Source organism: Siniperca chuatsi, linkage group LG10 (assembly GCF_020085105.1).
Source record: "Siniperca chuatsi isolate FFG_IHB_CAS linkage group LG10, ASM2008510v1, whole genome shotgun sequence".
In the NCBI taxonomy this organism is placed as follows: domain Eukaryota; kingdom Metazoa; phylum Chordata; class Actinopteri; order Centrarchiformes; family Sinipercidae; genus Siniperca; species Siniperca chuatsi.
In genome coordinates this window covers 7,342,239-7,369,304 of record NC_058051.1, presented here as the reverse complement: position 1 = coordinate 7,369,304, position 27,066 = coordinate 7,342,239, and the positions used below count along the sequence as shown (strand labels likewise).

At 39.4% G+C, this 27,066-nt stretch overlaps 1 protein-coding gene across 11 annotated transcripts in view; it reads right to left on the bottom strand.

Moving 5' to 3' along the window:
* LOC122882838 (plexin-A1-like) overlaps positions 1–27,066 on the bottom strand; it is a 325,344-nt gene that overhangs the window by 172,019 nt on the left and 126,259 nt on the right. For all 11 annotated transcript variants that reach the window (XR_006379472.1, XR_006379471.1, XM_044210659.1 and 8 more), the window contains 3 exons: positions 21,410–21,541; positions 2,325–2,425; positions 332–455 (listed from right to left, as the gene is read on the bottom strand). Coding sequence is in view for 9 of the 11 variants with exons in the window: in XM_044210659.1 (XP_044066594.1) it covers positions 332–455; positions 2,325–2,425; positions 21,410–21,541 (357 nt within the window). In the remaining 2 variants the exon portion in view is untranslated. The remainder of the gene's footprint in view (positions 1–331; positions 456–2,324; positions 2,426–21,409; positions 21,542–27,066) is intronic.

The window sequence follows — 27,066 nt, the reverse complement described above, 5'->3', positions numbered from 1 at the left end:
ACAGTCAATGCATGAGAGCTGGCAGACCTGTAGTGTATATATGTATATTTTTTTGGAAAATCATTTTCCAACACATCGATTCACTGAGGTATCCAACCTGCAAGGTGCTGTTTAAAACTCACTTTTCGGCACATACTCAAAAAGATGGACAGATTGCCAGTGATGACACAAGAACAAGCTTTATTTAATCTCATTTCACATCTATCTTACTCACTTTTGCTGTCCATCTTTCTTTCTTCCACTTCTCTCCATCACACAAATTCGCACACAAACAATACACACAATCTGACACATCTAAACACACATACACTGATACACCAAGACTCTGTACCTGCACTTCAGACATGGTGACAGAGACGGTGTCAGGTTGGACAGCGAGTTGGACGCACTGCTCCACTCTGGTGGTGAAACGCTGAGGCTCCTCTGCTCGCTCACAGCGATCCTTCCTCGAACACCTAGAGAAGGAGGATATACTACAGTTACATTTCCATTCAAAAACTGTAGAGATAAGATTTAATTCAGATTTCCTTAGTATACTAAATCCACACAAATCTGGTTGTCCTAGTTTAGGTAATATACATTTTGTTTAGTATCATGGGTAAAGGTATTTGGTCAAAATGTGGCATTGGTACCCTCAGCTGCTTCTCACTTCACACTAAAATTCTCCTGACTAACAGAGTTGTAAACATTCCAGGTTGTTTGGAGTACAGACATCACTGAATAAGTGATATACAGGAATTTATGGAACTCCAGGATGCTGAGTGTCTGTTTATTCATGGGTGTATGGATGCATGGAAATTAGAAGTAGATTAGGAAGGTACATACGAACAAAGTATCCAGTAAGTGGAATATCTTGTGTTAGTGCTGACATGATAACCAGAACTTCAACACTTTTACAATAGCACTGTAAAAGTCTGACAGGGTTTGGGAGAGGCAGAATCGGAGTCTAGGTCTTAGAATCGTGAATTTTAGTATACTGACAACAATATGTATGTGTACTTGTATTTTATGTAACCAGGGGTTGCATTAATCAATTAATCAAAACAGTACCTTCACATTTAAAAAATTTCATGAGGTTAACTTATAACGTACTTGTGGTCAGTCTGCACAAAGATAACGATTGACATGCTTGTTTGCTTTGTGGCCCCTTTAAATAAATAAATAAAGTTTGTAAGACCAAACATTCGATCTACATCAGAGCATTCACAGATCTTTCAACAGTGTTGTTGGCAGGGCAGCCAGAGTGAATTTTGACGCTCTCGCTGGCAGCAGTCTGAACGCACAGTAAGCCTAGTTCAGGCAGAGCACTGAAGTCGCGCTTGCATTAGCTGATTGACACCAGCTGCTCATTGATGCTTCACCATCAGGCTCATTCATCAGCTGACTAGTAACATCCAATCATATTAACACAGGTGTACATGCTGCCCTTTAAAACCTGACACTACTCACTATTTCTTTGATGGTACATTCATGCCAACACCATCCCAAGCTTCTGAAGAACATCTGAAGCCCTCTCCCCACACATCTTTCCGTTGGACGAAATTAGTGCTGACGTGTCAAGCAACTTTTGTAAGTTTACAAAACAACCCAAACAAGCATGACCACTTAAAGAAGTGATTGGCCACATGCAGAAGTGAAAAGGTAGGCAAGGTTTGAACTTCCCTCACAAGCTCTCTGTTTCTGTTCTTCACAGAACTATTTCCGTCACTTTTCATATGCACAAACAGGTGCAACACCATTAATCCCCTTGAGGAAAGACTGTCCAAAAGTGTGAAGTGTTATCATCAATTGAACAATTATTGTGTAAAGCCCCTCTCTATGACTGTTCGCCCCTCTGAGTGTGGCCATTCTGAACAGCTGTAAATACTTTATTTTCAGATATGGTTGGACGACACGTTGTACAAACTAGTTAGTTTTGAGCATACATGGGCCTTAAGTTATAGCAACAAGTCACAGGCTGGAGCCTCAGTGTAGGTAGCCCATCAAACAAGTGGAACAGTTATACACCTGCAGTATCTTCCATAGATTTATGATACATAATCATACACTAATGACCATATTTGTAAAACAATGATCACAGAGGAGCTTCTGAGGTACTGAGGACTGTTTTTATTTTGTCATTAAAAAAATCTCCTTTTTGACATACACAATACACATATATGTTGGCAGCATTAATAAATATGCATTTTCTTCTTTCTGTGACTTTTGTGGATTATTTTTAATGCAACCCTTGTAAGCATTATAAGTAACTGCAGAGCACCCACTTAATGTAACTACTGAAATGACTGCATGGATACAACATAGTGAGCAGTATATGCACTTACATATTATGTAGCACACACCAGCCACAGTGAGGGTCTCCTGATCCCAGGCAGGCTTCACAGGAGGTGTACTGCTCACAGCTCTCCACTGGTACACGGGTGACCTGGAAATAAAATGCACACAGGAACACACACTGGATTAATATTGCACACAAACCCTGTGTACACCACCGTCAAACATCTTATACCATAGAGATCCTGTGTACATCAGGCCGTATGCAGGATCTACTGGATGTGTCCTGTGTCTAGAACAGGAGATTAAAGGAACAAGTCCACTGTGACTATCAGATATAAACAGCTGTGGAGATGTTGCTTACAACTCCACACTGCTGTATACACGGCTAGCTAGAGGGGGAGAACATTCAAACACACGCATGGGTTAAGATTACACCCTCTGACAAACATCTCTCTATAATATACTGTGTACTGCCCACAGTTCTCCAGTGGATCAGAAATCCCTAATGCAAGCAGCCAATTTACATACTTTGGAAGCGTATAGGGGACTATATTAAAATAAAGTATACTTGGAAATGAAAATGTAATTCCAGAAGCATATGTATGTGTTATTTGCATAAACATTACAATGAAAATAACGGAGTTTCTTGCAGGGTTTGGCTCCTGACCCCGCCGTAAGCCCCGCTCAGGACAACACTGACTGATGCCCAACCTCCCTCTCACTCCTCTCCCACTTCATGCCTCTCCTGTCATAGTGTCTTCGTTGTCCCCAGAGTCTGGTCGGAGCCGCTGTAAATCACCTCAGTACTGTATTCCCTGTCGGACCTGAAAACCTCCTCCTCCCAATGGTCCAAAGCTCCTGTGCTAGTGGTGTAAACAACACCAATATTCCCCCGGTGCTCCAAGTTCCCAGTCCGGGTAGAGTCAACTAATACGGCCGCTAGCTGCACAGCTAACTGAGCTAACTAGCTAAGCAGCAGTTAGCTGTTATTTTAGCAACAAGTAAAGCTATCTGTCCATCAGATCTCACTGAGAGAAGTGGTAGAGTCACCAGAGCACATCAGACATCAAAATATTTTCTCCATAAAATATGATCCAATTTCACCAAAATCAGTGAATAAAGTTATAAAGTTGTGTTTTTGTACAGTAATCATCAGGGATGCTGGAAGTCAGTCACAGTTGGGCGTGCTGAGAGAAGGTTAGTCTATATAATGATGTCATAATAAATGGTGTGGGATATTCGTGTTTTTTGTATTAATTTGAATGACCAGGATATATCTAATAGTTATTAGATGGTGTAGTCCCTCATTCGTCCAGGAGTGTTCTATCATAGAAAAGGTTTCAGTCGTAGTCATCTGGACACTGTTTTCATCAATCAAGACTTTTGGCTCCCATCTGGGAGTCATTCACAATTGAGAATGACTTCCGGATGGGAGCCGAAATGTCTTGATTCTATAGAACGGATTATTTTATTTTCATTTTCATTTTTACTCAAATAACGTGGAAAATTATAATACTATTGTGGAATTACATTTTCATTTCCAAGTTTACATTATCATTTTAATATAGTCCACTATACACTTCCAAAGTTTACTTCAAGAAATACTAAACAGAATCAAGAAAAATTACACTGCTCACAGTAGCTAGAAACTAAAAACTTAATCTTAAATGTCTGGAAAAAGCCCTTCCGAATTAAAACAGACAGGGCCTTCTGGTCCCTTATTTACTTTCCATCATCTATAAATTAATGCATGACAGGATGCCAGATTAACAGCTGTACATACTCTTCCTGTATTATCTTATTGTTTTCCTGTTATGTGTATTGATCATTTTTCATTGTTGCATGTTGAAGAATTTATAATCACCTCTTTTCATTAGTAGTATGAAAACTGGATTACAAATTAACTGAACTGTAACAGATTAAAACAGAAAGAGAACTGGTCTGATTGTCACTACTTCAAAAGGGGCAATCTTAATTTTACACATTCCGATCAGTTAATTATTTATGAGGAGTACTACTCAGCTTGTGATGTCATCATGGTTATTCTGACTTGGGCTTGGACACTATATATAGACATTTAGTTATGCTAGCGGCATTGCTCTGGGGATGGAAATGTTGGTCAGTCCGCCATTTTGGTCCAGACTGAAATATCTCTACAACTATTGAATGGATTACCATGCAGTTTTGTACAGACAGTCATGGTCCCCAGAGGATGCAGCCAAATTAATTTTGTGATCCCCATTTCCTCTAGGAGGCACAATGCCAACACCACCAAGATTTTTTTTTTGAATAGTAGTAATATAATTGTAGTGTTGTAATATTAATATATTAATAATAATAGGAATGACAGCTACACAGGGGCAGCAAGTGGCCCACAGACACAGATCCAGTCTCTGCAGCTCCAGAGGTAGAAATACCAGCTGAAAGCGACAGAAGGAGAGAGGAGAGAAACGAGAACGCAAAAAACTATGGGAGCTATAAGATGTCGAGTTAGTAACATGCAGTAATGAGATAAAAATGCATACAGATGGAGAGCAAGAGAAGGAGAGAGGAAAAAGGTGTATCATGGGAAGTCTCCTGGCTGTCTAGGCCTATAGCAGCATAACTAAGGGATGGTTCAGGGCTCACCCAAGCCAGCCCTAACTATAAGCTATATCAAAGAGGAAAGTCTTAAGCCTACTCTTAAATGTGAAGATGGTGTCTGCCTCCCAAACAAAAAATTGGGATCTGATTCCACAAGAGAGGAGCTTGATAACTGAAGGCTCTGGCTCCCATTCTACTTTTGGAGACTCTAGGAACCACAAGTAACCCTGCATTCTGGGAGCGCAGTGTTCTAGTCGGGTAATAAGAGATCTTTAAATTATGATGGTGCCTGACCATTAAGAGCTTTGTAGGTGAGGAGAAGGATTTTAAATTCTATTCTGGATTTTGCAGGGAGCCAGTGCAGAGAAGCTAATATTGGAGAAATATGATCTCTTTTCCTAGTTCTTGTCAGTACACATGCCGCAGCATTCTGGATCAACTGGAGAGTCTTAAGGGACTTATTCGTGCAGCCTGATAATTATATATAATTAAATAATTATATTATAATAGGAATTGCAATAGTCCAACCTAGTAACAAATGACCTAGACCAAGTAACAAATGCATGCACTAGTTTTTCAGCATCATTTTGAGACAGGATGTGCCTGATTTTTGCAATGTTGCGTAGGTGAAAGAAGGAAGTTTGTTTCATGTGGGAGTTAAAGGATAAATCCTCTAAAGATAACTCCTGAGGCTCCTTATGGTGCTGCTGGAGGCCAGGGTAATGTCATCTAGAGTAACTATATCTTTAGATAATGTGTCTCATAGGTGTTTGGGGCCAAGTACAATAACTTCAGTTTTGTCAGAGTTTAACATCAGAAAATTGCAGGTCATCCAAGTTATTATGTCCTTAAGGCATGCTTGAAGTTTAGCTAAGTGGTTAGTTTCATCTGGCTTGATCGATATAATTGGGTATCATCTGCATAACATTGAAAGTTTATGGAGTGTTTCCTAATAATATTGCCTAGAGGAAGCATATATAAGGTGAATAGAATCGGTCCAAGCACAGAACCTTGCGGAACCGCACCGCCCACATGTACAAACTGAGATCGATCTGATAGATAGGATTTAAACCAGCTTAGTGTAGTTCCTGTAATGCCAATTACATGTTCCAGTCTCTGTAATAGGATGTGATGGTCAATGGTGTCGAACGCAGCACTAAGATCTAACTAGACAAGTACAGAGACAAGTCCATTGTCTGATGCAATTAAAAGGTGATTTGTAATTTTCACCAGTGCTGTCTCTGTGCTATGGCACAGATGAATTAATCGTCAGTTAGTTGAAGAAGGTCGATAGGAGCAAAGCATTCAAAATATATATCAAGTTTTACAGTTGTTTCCAAGGTTCCTGTGTTTGAAAATAAATCGGTACCTAGTGCCATTATCAGATCAAAATTTTAATGTGTCCTATACTTTGGTTTATGACCAAATACCTGCAAAACTGATGGATTGTAGTGCAGAACTTGTGTCTCCCCTCCTGGAAGTGAGAGTGATTACACAAACACTGTCGACACATGCTGATGATGTATGCCTACAGTGAGCTCACCCCAGCCTTGTGTTCATAAACAGTTACAAAAATACAAATTTCCAAAGTTCCAAGACTTAGCTTGCATAGCTACATAGCCTTCTCCAAATATTTTACCAACCTGTTCAAGAGCAGTAACGTGACATCTGTGTCTGCCCTCAGTTCCTTCTCTCAGCACTCTCAAACAAGGAAAAGCCAAAGCTACACCAATGGTTATCCGTGTTTGTCGATCGCGTTCTTTTTTTTTTTGACAATAAGCCTTTGTCTGAATGCTGAGTTTCTTTTTATCTGGACCATCAGAAACTTTTCTTGGACGCTTCTTAGGTTTTACTCCTAGTTGCTGTAGCCTACTCCGTCGCTATGGTTGCTCCAGAGCCACGTAGCGAGTTGTGTCATCTCTGTTCAATTTCAATTCAAGTGGCTTTATTGGCATGGTCATGCATACAATACAACATTGCCAAGAAAGCAGTAAATAAGCATTTCGCTCAAGTACGGCCTCATAGAGTTACTAGCATGGCTATAGACTCTTTTTTAATTAAAAGCCTGTGTTACAAACGGGGGCATGGAATTTGAAAGCATTTATCAAGCAGGGAGGGTGTAACAAAAGAAAAGATTGAGTTGTATTATGAGAGGTGTGGGATCCAGCATTTTCGAAGACTTACCCATACTCAGGACTAAAAGTCAGGTTATCTTGGCCTCTGCTGCATTAATTTTGACCACTCTTTTCTCAACATGTCTCTTGCAAGTCCCCCAAATGTATGGATGTGCAATTAAAAAATTGCAGGTGTACCCCTTTAAGGCCTTTTATGCAGCAATGAACCCATTTTGTCAGGCTGTTTTGCCTTGACTTCACTACCACACATTCCTACGTATGATATCCCATCAAACTTCAGCTTTAACTGTAAACAATAAGAGCATGTTCTTTATATAACCTTCCAGCTTCCAAGAACTACAAACCTTTAGAATCATCCATTAGAATGGGAGTTGCAGCACTCAAATCAAAATTTAGCAAATTTAGCTTTTGTTTTTTTTACACTGAATCTTACACATGGCTGAATGATTCCTGGGCCCTCATCAGAACATACGAGGACCAAGTTTGCTTGAATGCCTGCGAATTCCTTGCAAAGAATATGCTATTATACTTACCATTGAGATAAAGATCAAGGATTACTCCCTTTGTCCGCTAAATCTCTACCGACTGCCTCTGTGTGTCTGCATGACTAAGATAAGATGAAACTTTAATGATCTCTTTTGGGAAATCGGAGAACTTGGGTGTTAACAAGGACATCAAACAATGCTGTCTAAATTCACCTGCCTCTTAAACTACAACCAAAGAAGTACCCTAACATCAGGGAAGAGAGTGAGACAGAGAGGAATTATCATTTAAGAAGTCGATTTCCACAGATAGTATTCTTTGCAGTTATCATTAAACAAACATAGACTCACCATACACCATCTATCTGCACGATTATCAGGAAAAGTTACCTTGAATTCAACCCAGGTTGTAGAATACTCTAAAGTCGAGAATGTTATCCTTTAAGAAGGCATTTTGAAATGCTTTAATCATACCTGTGCACACTTAGGTCTACTCTGCTCTCTCTTAAATCTTCAAAATCACCAGTGTATCAGTATCCATGTGTTTTATCTCAACTTGCTAGATGCAGTTTGCCGGTGACAGACAGATTGGCACACAGGAAACTGCCTCAGGCAAACACACACATACACACATACACACACCAGTGAAACCAAATGAAGAGTTTGAGAGTTTTCTGGGGCAGTTGTTAAATACTTAAATACATCACTGACCACCCAAGACATGTTCACACGCATGAGCACATGCACACACACACACCTCCAGCTGCCTCAGTCAGGTGAAGTATGACATCAATAACATTGCAGAGGCAGGGGGCACACCAGGTGAGCTGGAAGGTGGTGAGGGTGAATTCTAATGGCGGCTTCTGGCTCAGCAGTGTAGAACCCTTCAAAGAGGAAACTCTACCTTCATGCACCTTCAAACAGTAAATCAGGCTCTTTTCATGTATTTTGCCTGAATAACTGCTGCATGATTGATCAGACACAAATGAATATGTTGGTTTTCACTGTATAGCCTACTTCAAATATGTCCATTCTCCATCCTATCCATTTCTCATTCATCCAATCAGTGCATTGAACTGACCATCACACCTTTTTGCATTTGAAAACTCATCATCTTCCTCATTCTCTCTGTTGCTCCTCTTACAGCACCTTCCCAGCCCAAGCCCCTCCTTCCATCAGATGACTCCTACTGCATGAAGCAGCATCTGGTGCCCTCCTGCAAAGCACACCGCTAGGATCTGCTTCAGTCATGGCTTGTGTGGGCAAAATAGTCTGAGTCTGCATCAAAACTTAACATTGAAGACAGCATCTTGTACTCAATTTGTGGTGTGGTGAGATTTACTATTATTTGTGTCAAAGAAAAAACATCAAATCTTACAAAATCTTACATAGACAGCACACAATATTTTAAAACCAAGAAACTATATCAACACATAATTACTTGGTGTGTGAATGTATCAGCATAGGTGTTGCAGTTCAAGTCTAAAGCAAGAAACAAAATATTCAAGTGAAAATCAGTTCTTTTACTCTATTATTTGATTCCAAACTGAAATATCTGTTAAACAGACATTGTCCCCAGAGAATGAATCCTAATGACTTTGGTGATCCCCTGACTTAGCCCCAATACATAACTATAGTTGACATATTTGTTTATTTTATTGAAATGTCTCAGCAACTAGTGGATGGACTATCATGAAATTTGGTACAGACATTCATTGTAGAAATTCATTGTAGTCACACACACAATCACAAACCGATGGCAGCGAGCTACCATGCAAGGTGTGCTGGGCTGGGGATCGAACACAATGGAATGTGCTAAGCACGAAAACACACAACAGAAACCGGACAAGGCGGCCCGTTACTTTTCACAATAATGCACAGCACAATTCACAACAATGAAGCTCAGAAGAAATAACACACAGTTTGTCTGTCTGCCCAGACACAAGCCTCTTACTTGATTATACTAGCTAAACATCATCATGTTAGCACTGCCGCTGTGAGCATGCTAGCATGCTGACATTAGCTCAAAGCACCACTGTGCCATGCTGTGCCATGTGCTGTAGACTCTTAGACTTGTTAATGAATAGACAACAGCATATCGCAGCAAAAACCTTTCACTGGTGTGGGAGCTCCACCATATTAGCAAAGTCATTCAAATACAACAAAAGAGAATTAGTCTTTTGCCACAGGAACTCCAAAGCCAATGGTGGAAAGCAAGGAGAGAATGAGCGTGTTTTACAAAAAAATTACACTGGTTAAGGACTTTCTGGCTGGCTTTGTGTAATGAAAATTCCTTTTTTTTCTTTTGCCTTTTGTGGTAGGGCTATATTATATAGCAATATTATATAGCCATACTACAAACTTTATAAATAACATCATATTAGGAATTTATATACAGTATAAATGTTCCTAATATAATGTTATTTATAAAGTTGCATCCCTAGACAGCTTTCATAACAGCACATCTCTCTAGATGCCAGTAATTCCTCCATTTCATCCTCAGACTGATGTGCAGTCTCCTCCTTCTGTGTCACTCTGATGTACAGTTGGATACATTAGCTTATAGCAGATTCATAGTATGATAATAGTAACCTGTGTCTGAAAACCATTATAATGCTACCATTACCAGGCACAGGTCTCTTACAGGACACCAAATAACAGAAAATTGCAATCATTACTTGCGCCTGGACAAATACCACGCATACAGCCTATCTGATAGAGGGAGGAGGAAAAAAAACATGTCTCACTCAAGCACAACAGCCAGGGAGAGTAGTTTATTCAATGGGGCTTTGTGGTAGTGGGGAGGATGATGTATTCCAATGGAACAGTTCAATTATTGAGTTATAGAAAACAGATAATGGGATGGGAAACGGGAGATGCTCAGCCAAATACTCTTTGTCTTACTGAGGTGGTTGGGGAGCATGTGTGTGACAGTAAGTAAGTGAGAACCACCTATTTATATTAAATATGGTATTTTCATCCCTAGCCTATTTGCTGCTGCAGAGGGAAACACATTCATCTGTGGACAGTGGAGAGAGGTGGGGGTAAAGGACAAGATAATTAGGAGATGAGGTAGAGGACGACAGAAAGAATCACAATAGAAACATTTTCATTTTAACCATTTAGTCTTCAAACTGATAATGGACAGTATTTGTGGACAAAAAAACCTTCTAGTGGGATTCAGATGCTTTTTTTTGTCGTGTTTCCAGAGTGGAAAAACATAGGGAGAGCAGAAGAGATGATGGGGGGAGTTTATTTCAAATAAATAACCGCTACAAATGAGCCTCTCTCATTTGGGTCATGATAGAGAGGCTCTTAATTTGCCTAGTGGCAGATGAGAGGAGGGGGGTAGAGAGCCGAAGGAGGGGGGTGGGGATGAGGAATGCAGGGAAGGATGGATGAGAAAGAAACACAAATGTAATTGGGACTGATTTTTCATTCCACCGTGTGGTACCAGCTAGCCGCAGCTATAAGCCCAACTGTTATTGTCCCATCTGTATAATATGGGAGAGAATATAAGGTGCTATCACTACACAATAGGCTGATAAATGGCTTATTCTGCCAGCCAGCCGTATTTTAAGACTGCCATACAAACACACATGTAACCAGCAATACAGTGCCTGCAGATATGCAATTTGTGGTATGCACATTTTGATGTATAATATCTGCAAATAAAGATGGTCTGCACATGTGAGTTAATAAACTATTTGAACTTTAACTTGTGGATGTGAATTATAATTCAATGAAATCAAGGTTGCTTGCCAGGTACACAGCATGCAGGTACACACACTCTGGATAGAAGAGCAATAGTATGAATATACTGTACATAAACACAGGTGTATAATAAATAATAGCAGGATCTAAAATAAAATTTTTGTTTCCACTATTTAAATTAAAAGAAAAAATGTATTTGTCTGTCCAATTCCCTTTCTTTTCCCTTCTCTCTCTCTGTTATGCTCTCATCTGTCATGAATTTGGCTGGACACACTGAAAAACACAACAAATAAGGTCATTGATCACCGACAGACACAACCTTGGAGGAAACAGACAGAGAGAAGAGAAACAGAAGAAAAATATAGAGCCTGATAAAGAGAGGATCTCTCCATCATTATGCTTTAAAGTAGAACCCGACCGATTCATCGGTCGGTATTGGCCTATCGCAGATATATTAGTATCGGCGTATATGTTATCCGATATTCGCTGATATGAAACTGTTTTGTTTTCAGTATATTAGGCAGGAAGAAAGGCCTGAGTAAATATATATGTGTCACTACAAATTTTATGCTGGGAAATGTGTGCCGTCGCTGTGGCTACAATACTCTCAGCACTGCGCAGCACATGTAGTAGAGTGCTGTGTGCACAGCTGAGCAGACCGGAGCAGACGTAGTGGAGTCAAAGCGGTGTGTTCACAGTAAGCTGCTAACTAGTTTGTGAAATACGTTGCTGGAAAGTTAAACAATGAACCCATAATTTTTCCTTTTCAATATAACTCTAATATAACCCTGTCCCTGACAACTGTCACGTCTTGCTTATCATAACTGTTAGCGAGTTAGCTAGCCAGCTATAGTTTGTCAGTCAGTAGCAGACTGAAAGGTTGGCGTCAGAGCATCTCCATCATTCTGTAGCTCAGCAGATGACGGTGCAGTGGTGGTTTGAGTGTTAACTTCACACTACATTGCTACCTAGTTGGTGAGATGCAATGCTGGAAAGTAAATAAATAACGTCCCCATATTGGAGTCACAGGAGCCTGCCCCCCCCCCCCCAGATACATGCTGCTGATACAGTGCTGATGTTTATTTAGCTATTTATTTTATTTTATTTATTCTTTATTCAAATGGTCAGCAATTGACTGATACTGAACATACAGTACTGATGTTTATTCAACTATTTATTTTATTTTTTATTTATTCTTTATTTTCCCAGTGTTCATCTCTTGGTTGACAATGTATTTTATTTAACATGTTAAAGAATATTTAACTTAAATATTCTTTAATAAAGCAATTTATTTAAGAAAGCAGTCTTCTGAGTACCTTTACATAGTCAAAATCGGTGCACAATCCACATAGAAAAGGTCTATTTTCATTCCAGATCAAAATAATAATTGGTGAATGTTTCTCCTCTAAAATCGGTATCAAAATTCCAATATTGGTCAGGCTTTACTTCAAAGGTGCATTCTTGTTTTCATATAACGCTAGCAGGTATTAGCCATATCTCAACAATAAGTGCACAATGGGAAACTTTAGCAGTTTCATATCCAGAGGCTGTGTGGAAACCCAACACACCTTTGACAGTGTATATGATCAGCAAAACCTATACAGTAATCCTCAACATGTTTCTCTTTGTCATCTTTCCCTTTTGTGTCAGTCCTGCACAAGACAGATAGTAGGGGGGAAGTAAATTGCTGTGTGTAACATTACTGTTCTGTTACAGTGGGCAACTTACAGTTTAAGACCGCACTGGCCATGACATGATGCAAACATACTACCTAAGAAATGAGTGTTCCCTTTACACTAAAGAAGAAGCCTTTGGGTTACACTATCCAAAGTAGTAGTACCTTTATTCTATGTTCACCTGAAGTAACATTAAAATAATCGTTTTGGGGATATCTGCTTATGTGCTTTCTTGCAATTTTGTCTGTTAAATATGAAGCTACAGCAGTAGACGGTTAGCTCAGCTTAGCATAAAGCACATACTCATGCTCATACACACACACACACACAAACACACTTGCTTACAGTCACTCAATTTAGTTCTTTCACAAATCAACTTAGCCCATTTCCTTGTTCAAACCCAAGTCACGCTGTTCCTCTCATCCACATTAAGATATCTCTCTCGCCCTCACTGTCTGTCTCTTTGACTGTCTCACAAATCACATTCTGATCAGCCAATCACTCATCTCTCCACCTTGACAGACTGCTGACAGCTGGTGTGTGTGCGTGTGTGTATTAGTGTTTAAGTAAGGAAAGGACAAGCGTTTTAGCAGATATCATAACATCCAAACATATGCTAAATTTTAAAAAGCATATCACACCGTTGAGTTTTTGACAGCACACTGCAAATATGGGATTAATATAATAATAACACAACACAATGAAATATGACATTTAAAATGCCATTATGAGTTATTTTAAGCTATTAGCCATATTAACGTTAATGTGATTATGCAAAAAAATATAAAGTCTATTTATATAAATAAAGTCTATACTGGTTAAATCCACAAGGGGTTCAGAGGTCAGTAAAAGTATTAAACTTGAACTTGAGACAGCAGCAGCCCTGAAAGACAATGTCTTGCTCAGAGACACTTATGTGATCAGAGACACATGTCCTCTGCTTGAAATGACAGCGTCTTTAAGCAATAGTCTTAACCACCCCGTCACTAATTTCAACTTGCCCACGCAAAACAACTGCAAAGACATGCCGTTCCAAAACTCACTCACCAATTAGCTTACAGTGCCAGTGGCACTTTCAGTAGATTTCTGTATCCTCTCCTCATTATTCTCCCTGTCTTCACTAACATTTTTAGTGACTTCAAAGTTGGACACACACCAAAGAAACTGCTTTAAAAGGAGCACATGGCAGTCTTTTCTCCCTGACCTCCAAGTGCAGTAAATGCTGAGTGAATTGAATATGAACTCTCTCTGATTTAGTGCCAAGGGTAGGGTTTCTCCACTGTGCAGTACAGTACAGCTAAGTACATTTCTGTACTGTAGCTAAATCAATACACAAAGGTACATTATCAGACCATTATGCCACTGTCTGAGCGGCCTCACGGAGGCAGGGGCGAAGGCATTCATTGCCAACAGGTCACCTTACGAAGCTGTTTTACAAGCGGAGAGACTTGACCTTGCCCTGTGAGTTCAGTAGTGGAAATGTGGTGGTGATGCTACGGCAGAGAAAAGATCAGAGACTGGGCTTGGCCTCACAGGCATACTGTACATCAATACAAGAAGTAAATTACCAATCCCAAAAACAAACAATAACATAAAATACAAGTCCCCAGGCTCTATTAGTCTGTATTGAAATAAAAGAATAACTCATTATAATGGGATTTATAGAAAACTTCCCCTTATTGCTGCATAGTGGAAGCAAGACTGGTAATTATATGATAAGTGAGTAATTTGGTACAAAGGTAGAGTAAATCAATAAATTATCAGCTGTAATACACTTAGTCATTGACTTTTAAAAAAAGGTGATGTCACCCATAGGGACATACAGGATACAAAAATATTTCTGTCTTAGTGACGTCAACAGGGCGATGACAGGATGAAAAATCTTTCTTGCCCTGCTGTTTTCATTAGATGGGGACAATCTGACCATGTAACGAGGAAACAACGTCAATAATAAAATTGATTTAGAGCCATTGTTCATTGTTATGAGCACAAAAATCATGTGATACGAATGAAGAGAAAGAGACAGACTAAAAGTTAGAGGCAAGCAAAGATACATAGAGTGAAAGAACATAGAGAGACTGTGTGTGTGTGTGTGTGTGTGTAACAGAGACACAAAGAGAGCCATGTATAAATCCATCGCTAGCTAATCGAAAACTCTCCTCCTTTAATCGGACAGTTTTATGTTTTCACACAATGTGTGTGTGCATGCTTATATGTGAGTCAGTGCTGCTATACAGATATGCAGTCTATATGCTGCAGTCCAATCCACCACTTTTAATTATGTGTGTGAGTGAATATGGGAAAAGGTAAATTGCTCTGTCAAGCTGGGAAATGGGCTTTTTGATGTTTGAGCTCTCATCACTTGGCATTTCTATTATTCAACAAGGAGAGAGGAATGGAGGGATGAAGAGGAGGAGGAGAGAAGAAGAGGACAAACAGGGGGATGGTATACCTCACTTCTGAAAGTGATCATCAAAGAGAGTATGTATATAACAGGCTTCAAATTACATGGTGAGAAGGTAGTTTGATAACAGTCCACATTTTGCATGTATATCCTCCAGAATAAAATGGAAAACATACACTTATCTTGTGTTGTCAGTGCTTTATTTGGGGGGGGGATTTTTTTCATGTGTGCCTAAACATATTCTTAACTTCTTAAAAATGTTTACTTTTGCTGTCTAACTCTAACCCTAACTTTCTGCTCAGCATAAGAGGGTAATGACATGTAACTTGACAAACACATTATCAGCTTTCAGCTCCAGAGGAATGTGTGGAGTTTGCAGAGAGCCTGAACAGCTGTTACTGCAGGTTTGACAAGCACAACTTCACACAGGAGAGGAAGGAGCTGACCACTAACCTCTTGTCAAATGCACGTAACACCAACACTGAGTTTCACCCAGGGGATGTTGAAAGGGTGCTCAGGAGATTGAATCCTAACAAACCTCCTCCAGGCCCTGACAATATCAGCGGATGTCTATTGAAGGTTTGTCATTAGCAGCTGGCTGAGGTCTTCTGTAATCTCTTTAACCACTCACTGTCCGAACACGCCATACCAGCCATATGGAAATCTTCCATCATCTGTCCAGTCCCCAAGAAAAGTAATCCCACCTGCAATAATGATTATTGCCCTGCAGCCTTAACGTCACTGCCGATGAAGAGCTTTGAAAGGCTCATTCTACCCCAGCTACAGAGGGAGGTTTGCCGGATCACAGACCCACTCCAGTTTGCCTACAAGCATTAGAGAGGTGTGGATGATGCAGTGCTGACTCTACTGTAACACACCCACACACATCTGGAGAAGCCCAAATCACTTGCCAGGATGGTCTTTGTGGATTTCTCAAGTGCATTTAACAATGTGCAACCTCACTGAATGGGACATAAACTCCTTCAGATGAATGTCAACCCTCACTTCATATTCCTCATCCTCTCTTTCCTCACAGACAGACACCAGACAGTCAAATTAGAAATAGAATAGAATATCTATATTATCATTGCACAAGTACAATTAGATTAAATTTGCAGCTTACGTACTGCTATAAAAACAATAAAAGGGTAAAAACTAATTCAACGGCTTACTACAGCTCCAACAGAACCATATCTACCGGGGCACCACAAGGTTCTGTCATCTCACCAGTCCTGTTCACCCTGTACACAGACGACTGCAGGAGCTCAGATCATGAGGTGGGGGGAGAGATTAATATACAACAAGCTAAACTTTATTAGCACCCGACTGATGTTAGCAATCATGTTTGCATTAAGTTGTACTTTTATTGGCAACTTGCTAATACCATGTTACAAATGTCTTCAATAAAAAATTTACGATGAAGTTATAACTTAACCCGCTTGAACATTAAATTTTTGATTTCTTTTATTTCACTTCATAGCATATTTTTCCAAACAAAGTTACAGAACCATTACCTTCTTATCCTGAGCAAAAGATAGTTGGGTTCACAGTTGGACCCTCTTGGACATGGGACACCCTCTGGCAGCCATTTTGGAGGCAAAAGTGGCTACATTTCTAAACTTCTGTTGTCTCAAGATAACTGGTCAAACGTGGTTAAACTCTTATTTCTGACTGGGAACTGACATTACTTGTATGTTCTCATTAGACTGGATCTGTGAATTTAACTGAACAAGTCCAGAGAAAACAGCTAGTTTTTGTTTTGGATACTTTTTTTGGCTTGACAAAGTTTATACACCCCTGGGCTAGGCCAGAGACCTTAAACCACAATACATTATCTATAGTCCACACAGCTTCTGGCTATACAAAGGCGCTCCTCATCAGCAGGCCAGGGAGGCTCTGCACACACTCTGGTCCTGTACCGTCTGGAACACAAGTTCACATTCTGCAGCAGAGGGAAGATCCTTATTATATTCTATGTTGTCTGAAGCTGTGACTGGGAGAGTAGTTACTCCACAAACTCAGAGAGACACAAGTGAGGACCCCTAAAAATATTAAGATTAGGCAGGAAGAGTCAGAGAAAGGAGCAGACCATATCCTGCAAACCAATTATATTTTCCCACCTCCTCAGCTCTCACCACCTCTCTCTCTCCTTTTCTCCTTCATTCTCTGACTGGACTGTGAATTTGGTCAATGTTGAAGCTCTGGGAGTGAAAGGCCATTGCTCCTTTACCAAGGGATGGTCATTCTGTCAATTAGAGTGATTCTGATTTTCACAGAAACAAAATTACACAGACTGAAAAGACAACATTTAAAACATAATCTTGCCATCACAGAACGGATCTAAGGCAAAAGTTCACTAGTACAGGAGTAGCTCTAATATAAATCTACCAACTTGCATCCATTTCCATTTTTTTTAGATTTTTAAAGGAATAGTTAATGGTAAATTAATATATATTTTTGGAAATATGCTTATTCATTTTCTTGATCAGTTACATGAGAAGATCGATACCACTCTCATAACTGCTGGCAAGAAAAACAAGCATTTAGTTTAGCTTAGAATAAAGACTGGAAGTAGGGGGAAACAACAAGCCTGGCTCTGTCCAAAGTAAATACAAGAAAGCTGCCAGAATGAACCTCAAAAGCTGTAAAACATGTTCTGGAGTCATATTGTCTCTGTGAGGTTGCCAGGCAACCAGCGGAAACTCTAGGTCTAGGAAGTCACTACACCCAGCTAAGAAATTGTTCTAGCACACAACCTTACAACTTGTGGTTTTTACATTTCTTTTTGTGTACTGTAAAACTAAATCTAATGTCTTAATTTGTAAAATTTAGAGGTGCTGGTAGGCAGATTTTTTAAAGATAGCTGTTACACCCTACTTCCACTCTTTATACTAAGCTAGGCTAATCTGCTGCTGGCTGTAGCTTCATATTTAACAGACAGACATTAGAGTAGTGTAGTGGTGGTATCAATTTTTTCATCAAACACTGCAAGAAAGTGAATAAGAGTATTTCCAAAAATGTTGAATCAACAGTTTTCCTAGGAAAATTCTGAATTTGTCAACTCTCTGTCAAGATAATTCCTCTCTGAGATGGAGCAAAAACAGTGCCACACATGTACGGTATGCATGCACTTACATACATTTGTAAAATATAACTTACAGTCTGTTGACTGCTCACTATTTTTTGTAAACATTATTCTCAATGTTTCCCAAAGCGCTCATTTCTCTTATCCACACAGAGTTTTGTTGAGTACTTTGGCAGAGGCTTTTGACCTTCTTGCCATTGGTTTTTGTAATATTTCTGATCTAGTATTTCTGTCATGTTGGTGCTGTCTGCTGTATTGTGACTCTAGGAACTCACACATACTACTGCTTCTATTCTGCATGTGTACATGTTTCTGTGTTTCAGTGCATGCATTTCCAAAATCAGTGTTTATGTGTTTGTGTGGGTGGACTTGAATATATATTTATATCTCTCTGTACAGTACATTTCAGCTTCTTGGACTGCTATCCTGATCGAAGGGCCTTATTTCCCTTGTCACATCAACACCAACACCATCCATTTGTATCAATTACACACCACTTCCTCTCCGTGCTTATTCAGACACATGGAAGTCAATTATGTCTAATTGCTGGTACATTACACAGCACTCACATGGCAGTTACTGTCTACATACCAGGGAAGTCTCATTGAAGGTTATCACATCACAGTCATTAACTGTTATGAGATAAGAGAGTCCTGCAGGTAAACGAAGGAGAAGAGGGGAAGTGGAGGAGAGGCTGTAGCTGAACTGCAAACTGCCGTATCAAACTCTCATGAACAAAGTGATTTCAAAATAACAACAACTACATGCCAGGACTGCAGGATTATATTGTATATTACTCTGCAGATGAGATCAGTATGGGAAATGATAAGTCAATTAGACAAAGCAAATACAAATTTAAAACATACTAATAATACTGAGCATCATTGACTACAGTGATGTTCTGTACATTTATTTGCTTTCATGACCAAACTATTCTATTCCTTCGTTAATGTTTTTTTGGAAGGTTGGGCTAAAAACCAGCTATTATTTTATGAAGAATGTCCTAAAACAGGTTGTTCTTTCTGGTATAGTCCTGTAAAAACTGTAATCATTTCCTGATATTAACACCTGGCTGGAGAATTTAACAAATGGCATAACACTTCCTTTTCTGAATCCATCTTTCAACTGCATTATTTACCCTACGAAATGTACAGTATACGGTAGACCTGGTCAAACCAGAAAGTGGCACAGCGAAATTCATCTGTGTGTCTTTGCGAATGATTTGATTCTAGAAGCTTGGTGACGTAGGGACTCACGGGGCTATTCGGTGAACTAATGTAGCAGGCAAGCTAACTGCTAACATGATGGCCAGCTGGGGACATGCTAGCACTAAGTCACAACAGATCCCCAAGCTCCTTTCTATTTATTCTGTACTGTGCTGTTTACTCCCCCTTGATATTTTTCTCTTTGGATTGTACATCATTTTATTCAATAAAGAGTTACTGAAGACAGACAAAAAGTTCCATGCAAACTGAAAGTTAGCAAGTTCATTAGCTCAGTTGTTAACAGTACACTAAGTTCACACAGTTTATTCAAAAGATATTTATACCATCGACTACTGTCTCAAAACTGTCAGCAAACCATTCCTCTTTTTTGTGGAAATTTATACTCTGACAGAGGAAGTTAACTAAAAGTGGATGATGCAACCAAGCAGCAACGTCCGGGTCTGAAAAGAGCCTTAAACCTGCAGTCTTTCTTATGACCAGAAGGGGGTGACTAGTCTTTTTCAATACAGCATGATGTTCATTTTGTAAATTATAGTCCCATTTAGAGTAAAATAGACAATAAAGCAGGGTATTATTTAAGGCGTTGATACCTTGCGATTGGCAAGTACCAATTACCACGGCGACCTTGTTAGAAAATTTCATTTTCATTTGGACTTAAAGGTCCAGTGTGTAGGATTGCGTGGCATTTAGCAGTGAAACTGCAGTTTGCATCCATTTGACTACCACTTGCATCACCCTCCCCTTCCAAGCATGTAGGAGAAACTACAGTGGCCGCAAAACTCGCAAAAAACAATGGCCCTATCTAGAGCCAGTGTTTGGTTTGTCCATTCTAGGCTACTGTAGAAACATGGCGGTACAACATGGCAACCATTACAAGGTAATGAAAACACTATTCTTATTTTCAGATGATTATACACTAATGAGAACATACTTTTCCATTTCTTCCAATAGCTCCTCCTAAATGTTACACACTGGACCTTTAAATATTGCTTGTATAAATGGAATATCTTGTTACAATGTTTATATTGCTTTTTTTTCATTTTCAAATTTGAATTAACAGTTGAATATTGTCCACTGTAAAGCGGGTACGACTTTGAAAATTAAATGTCAAACAGCTTTTCCATTTTCATTTTAATATGGTCATTGAACGCCCATACGAGTATGTGGAAATGAAAATGAAAATTGGATTATTGCCTTTTCATTTAAATTTTTTACACAAATAACACATTGCCTACATATGTGGAAAATTATAATGTGTAATTAAATTTTAATTTCCAAGTTGATATAATTTTAATATAGTCCTCTATATGCTTCCATATAGGAATTTCATGTGCTGTATGTGGTACTGTATGCAATTAGCTTGATTGCTTACTTCCCCAGTGAATGTTTTAATACATCTTTCCTCATGAAGTCTTTATGGTACTATTCCACTGTCTTCATTTTCTTTTTTCTTTTGCTCTCCCTTAGTAACCTTCATTTTGTCTAGTTGTCAGTAGTGAGGAACACTCAGCATGTAATGCATATTTATGAAACAGTGTGGCAGGATATGAACAGAGTGCCAAAGCAGTGTGTGTATATCATTGCAAACATGTATACACTGAACACACACACTGAGCTAGGTGTACATGTACAGTATGCCATAGGTATCCCCATAGGTCATGTATCACTTGACATAAATTACTTAGTCACTGATATCAGTATAGCTATTTAGCCATCATTTCCTCAGGGTTGTCGAGGGCAAAGTAGGCTGCATTATGGGCTGCACTGCTAACCTTGCCTGGCTGTAGATCATTGTATTTTGAGTGTTCATGTGTGTGTTTCTCATACCTGTTTATCGGTGAGGGCGTATAAGTACTGATGATCTGGGCTGAAGAGCAGATCTCTAAGGATGGGGCTCCCGTGGCTCACCACCACATTTTCATACAACAAGGCAGGCAGGGAGATGGCGTTCACCAGGATCTGGAAGAGGACAGACCAAAACCGCAAAGTCATGATTACAATCGAATGTTTCTTAAATTATTGTTTAACAACAGTACTATAAATAACAAAAGAAGTGGTAGCCCGGCTTGATATCATATTCTAAACTTTTGACAAAAAATTGATCGTCTTCGTTATATCACTGATTATTCGGGATAATCCAGTTTTCATTGGAACTACTTCCTACCCAATAAATAGTCCCTGTGAAAACAGTATGAAATTTCCATTGTGGTCCTTGAAGACAAGAGGCATGCACTTGAAGATGAAGCTAATGTTATGAAGATAGAAGCTGTCTGTCAACTTCCAAGTAGTGTTAGCTAGCTGGCTAACTTTTTTAGCATCAGCTTGTCGACTAAAATGCTTTAGCTACTGTTACAAGGCTTTATACAGTCATGCTACAGCAGTATGCAGTAAAGTATATGGATGATTAACATTATATGCACTGGCTGGTGTAGTTTTATGTTCAAAGTAAGGTGCTCGGTGTGTTTAGGTACCAGTGTTTTCAGTTAAGCTAGCTAGCTCTTGATTGCCCCACTGATGTTCTACACAAACCCTTAAAAAACCAAGCTTTACATTTCTTTTAACACTCCATCTTAATTATTCTACTAACAACATTATTTACTGACTATATTTTTAACGTGTCTGATAATAACCTTTTAGGCTATTATATTTTGTCAGTTTTGGGGCTCCACATTACGCTGCTGTCCTGTGTATAATAAACCAATATTTGGTGTATTTTATTTCCAATGTACATTTATTTGTTATTGTCCTCAGACATCAGTTGGTCACTGTAATAAACACAGCTTATCCTGAAGAACAAGAACAAATCCTTGTTCAACACTTTTGATTTATTAAAGACTCATTCCATCTTTCCTGCAAAAGCCTCCACTAATGTACAGCAGTTATGTTCAGGAAAATGTTTTGCTTCTACCTCATGTAAAAACAACCAATTCTCATTTCATCTAGTGGAACACTTCAAAGTTTACTTTAAATGTCGCCCTCAGCTGGAAAACAGCTACTGAAGTGACAGATAACATTTTCAGAACTTTCATTTGATGCTCAATGCTGAAACTCATACCAGTTGGTTATGGTGCCACACTGTAGAGGGTGTAACTATACACTAAATGATGGCTCTTTTATTGGTGCTTACAGTGTCTACTGTCAAAACAGTTATGAGGGTCACTCCCCCTGTACCAGCAAGTAAATCTTTTTCCCCTTCCCTCTGTACTTTGTCTGGATCTGTCTCTTTTTAATTTCCCAGCCTTCATCTGCTCATCCATCACCTGATAGCAGTTTAGTCTGCTAAAACTTTTCTGTTTTTCTGTCGTCTAGACTCTCTTTTCTTTTCCTTAGTCTCAACAGTCTCTGCAGTTATTATCTGCTAAATCACTACCAAAGTTCCCTTAATCTTTTCCTCAACACAAGGTTCATTAACAGACAGGCTGTCATCACCGTATGTGCTTTTGTTGCTTCAAAGGAGGAAGCAGCTTTGGTTGAAAGTCAAGTGCTTTGACTAATCAGCTTTGAGGAGTTAAAACCTTGGAATCTTACACTAAAAAGTAAAATGTGAGGTATGTTTACAGCTGATACAAGGCAAATGCTACTTACATATGATTTTGCATTAATTAATTAAGTTGCAAATTACAGAACTGACTTTCAAAAGTATGAGTGTGTGTGTATGTGTTTGTTTGTGTGTGTGTGTGAAGGAGTATCCCAGTTGTTACTGTCGGTAGGTCATTTGTTTTAGCAGTCCCTTATGTTGCTCCCACATGAACACAAACACACACACTGAAACATTTATTGATGTGAAGTGAGTGTGACCTTTTGTCCCCTTGTATTTCTGGCTCTGATGATATCTCTCTCTCTCTGCCAACAACAGTACAGGTGAGCTCACACTCACACATTCACTCACTCACACACATGCACACACACACACACACAAAAGATAAAGAGAAGAACACTTTATTTGGCCATTCTAAAACTGCTGCATGCTCTGGGATGCTGTATCACTTGTGATGAGTGAAGGACTGTGGCGGAGAGAGGGGGGAATAGGGGTGCTCTGCCCTACAGCTCGGGGCAGAGGGCAGTTGGAGTGGGATTCAGGTCAGCTGGCACAGAGGGGACTGCAGACTGGACCAGGTGACTGTAGATTCTCATCTAGTCTACTAGCCTGCAGGTTTCTGCTCTCCTTCTCCAGAAGTGAGTGTGTCCAAACACAGACTTCTCACTGAGGAAGTGGCAACACTTAAAGGTGAGAAACTTTGATTAACCTTCCAATAAGCCACTTTTTTCATTTGCTTCTCTTAGAATCTATACTGAAATATTGCAGACTGTGCGATCACATGTAGTGGAAAACTTTATTGAACCTAAACAAACCAATGCAACAAAGTATAGCATTATATTAGAAGAGTTTCAAATAAATGTCATCTGTTTACCTAGCTGAAATACCTGCAGGATGTAGCTTCATAAATCCCACTTCTTCTCTCAGTGTAGTTTGTGCTCATTAAATTCAAAGCCATAAAAAGTGAAAAAAGGGGCACCACTGAGATATCTGGAACCTTTTTATGTTTCTATTTGTCCAGTTCCCCTTTCTGGAACTTATTAGCAGAGAGCCCAGGCAATAAGATGAAAGAGACTCTGCTCCAAAAGCAGTGTCTACCTGTTTTAAAAGGTGCCAAATATGCTTTTATAACTGCTCACAGGGTGATTATTAGACCAAAAAACCCCACAAACACTGATGTTACTAACAGCTTATGAGTCAAAAATAGACTGATTAGTTTACCTCTTTGGAGGTAGACAATCATACATATTTTTATCTTGCTCAGCAGTGCCACTCTCTGCACTGAACATTAATGGCTGCTATTTGCATTCAAAATTATCCACCAATCAATTAGTTTCGAAACACAACTGTTTATTTGGAATATATGCAGTCTAAAATTACATATCCATTCAGTCTCTTCAACAGAAGATGAAGTATCATGCAGAGCAGGGATGCTGCACGGTGTATGATTACTGAATTCTCCATTTATATTGTAGGCATTTAGCTAATGCTCTTTTCCAGGGTGACGTACATTGAGGAAGCAGGAACAGGTTGCGTGTCTTGCTTAAGGACAGTGCAATAAGACATGCATCATGTCTTCGACCTTTCAGTTGAAGGACGGTCTCTCGGGGGCTACCTTGAGTTACGCAACTCTACGGAGACAACACTGTAGAGAAAGTTGGGATCAGGATGAAAGTTAAAGGTGACTTTTCCCGATGAGTTTGCAGCCTGACTTTTGAGTTACATACCCTCTTTTTCCCCTTCTTTACCATCCTGTGTGCAACCCCCCCCCACCCCAACCCTCTCTGTCTCCTCGATCCTCCTGGGATTAGGCTCATTACCAAAGCAACGCTGATATTACCAAGGACACCGTAACTCTTACACACACACTGAACTCCACAGGTGTAGACAAAAATGCATACCTAATTACACATACACACAAATGTGCCAACAAGTAAACAAAAACAAAAAATAAAACAAAAAGGCTTTTGAAAAAACAACATTTGTCACTTTTATTGTGAGGACACCTTCAATGTGCACATTCGACTGTTTTGGCTAGTAGCAGAAGTAGCTGCCAGGGAGACAGTTTTCAAGAGCATAACAGAATATAAAAAGAGTCAGCAGGGGAGACAAAGAGTAGGAAAGTGTATGTTCATATCACAGGTGGCGTGTGGTATTTAGAAACCAGGAGAACCACTGATATTTAAAACATTCGAGTAGAGTTACTTAAAAAAAAGTATTCAAAAGTTCTGTTGTATATCACTTCAAATGTCCAGGTTGTAATGCTTATTACGTCAGCAAAACTCAATGCTGCACGATTTCCAGATTAAGTGAACACTCAAGACAACCCAACATCAACTGATTTTATGAAACCTAATTAATTTGACTTGACAATTGGAACAAAGTCGAGTAAAGTAAGTACTACATCCTATATCATAAAGAAGCATTTGCCAGTAGCAGATATAAAGCTTCCTTGAGTAGTGGTAAAAACATCTAAGGAACTGAAGTTTACATGATGTTGAGAGCACTGAGTGCTGAAATGTGTAAATGTTTAGACCTGTGACTTCATCAGTCTAACTGATGCAGAGCAACCAGCTGGCACACCTGGTATTAATTAGCTGTTGTTTCCTGAAACCTCTACCTGCTCCTGATGATGGTTTTAAAGAAAAAACAAAAGCTTGAAACAGCACCACTACTTCTATCCTTTTTTGGGGTAACTCAAGTCTTGTAGGATCTTGACATCAATACATTTTGGCAGCATTTAGTTAAATAATAAGTATAAGCTAGTAAGGTAACATGCAGGATTGTTTTGTAGCACACTGGGAGATGCACTCATGGACTGAACTTGATTTGGGATGAAGGCCAAAGTTGATAATGATGGTGGAGATAGATGAGGTGGGATGAAGGTGGGAGGTTTAGTGGAATAGACAGAGGGATGCTGTGTGTGCGCAAAGAAGTGTGTAGAGGAACACAAGGTAATAAAAGTGAAGAAAGGGGAGTAATGAGGTTTGGCTGCAGTGATTAATACTGTGCTGGGTTCAATCACTGGTCACACCTTTAGGTCAGGTAGACTGGGAAAACACAACCACAGGCTATCAATTCTTCATTATTTTCTTATCTCTGAACCATATTTCTTTTTGTTTTTTTAAATGGTCCTTTTTTTTTCCAGTGGCATTTTTGACATCCTTTTCCCCATTCATTCTCTCTCCCTTCACTTCTTTTCTTCTGTTTTTCCTTTTGGCATGTATTTATGGAATGCCACATGATGCATTGATTTTTTTGTTCAATATCCAATTTTGCACTTGTATTTTATTCCACTTTTCTTTAATTTGTCTCCCTTTTATCACCTGACTTCTTTCCCTTCTTTCCTCCATTACTTTTCCATCATTTACTTTTTTCCTCTTTCTAGTTATTTTCTCTTTAACTTCTTCACTTCATTTTATCCCCCATATCTCTTCTTCACCCTGTTTCCCTTTCTTGTCTTTCCGTTCTCCTTTCTTCACTTCAAGACTCACTGTGGTCCTTTTTCTTCCCTCACAGACACAGACCTCGTTCTCCTACTGTGTGTGTGTGTGTGTGTGTGTCTGCGTGCATATGTGTGTCCAGACACAGCAGTGCCCTGTCCAACCTCAGCTGTTAAACATCTAGTTAATTACACGGCTGGACAACGGGAGGGAAGATGAAGAGAAGCAGGGAAGGATGTAGAGAGGAAAAAGAGGGGAAGATAGGAGCAGCTTGTTAACCTTGTGAGCATTTCTCACTGAAACCAATGTTACAAATGTCCGATGAGGACGAGTAATGAACCAGGGTCCTAAATGTTCAAGTAGCTCTTTGATGATGGAGGGAACCGAGGGAGGGGAAAAAGCATTTCCTTAATGAAATCTATGGTGGTGTGTGTAAGAGTGTGTGTTAACAGCTCCTCATTGTATTCATGATCCGTAATGAAATTGATTTTGGTCTCATCTGT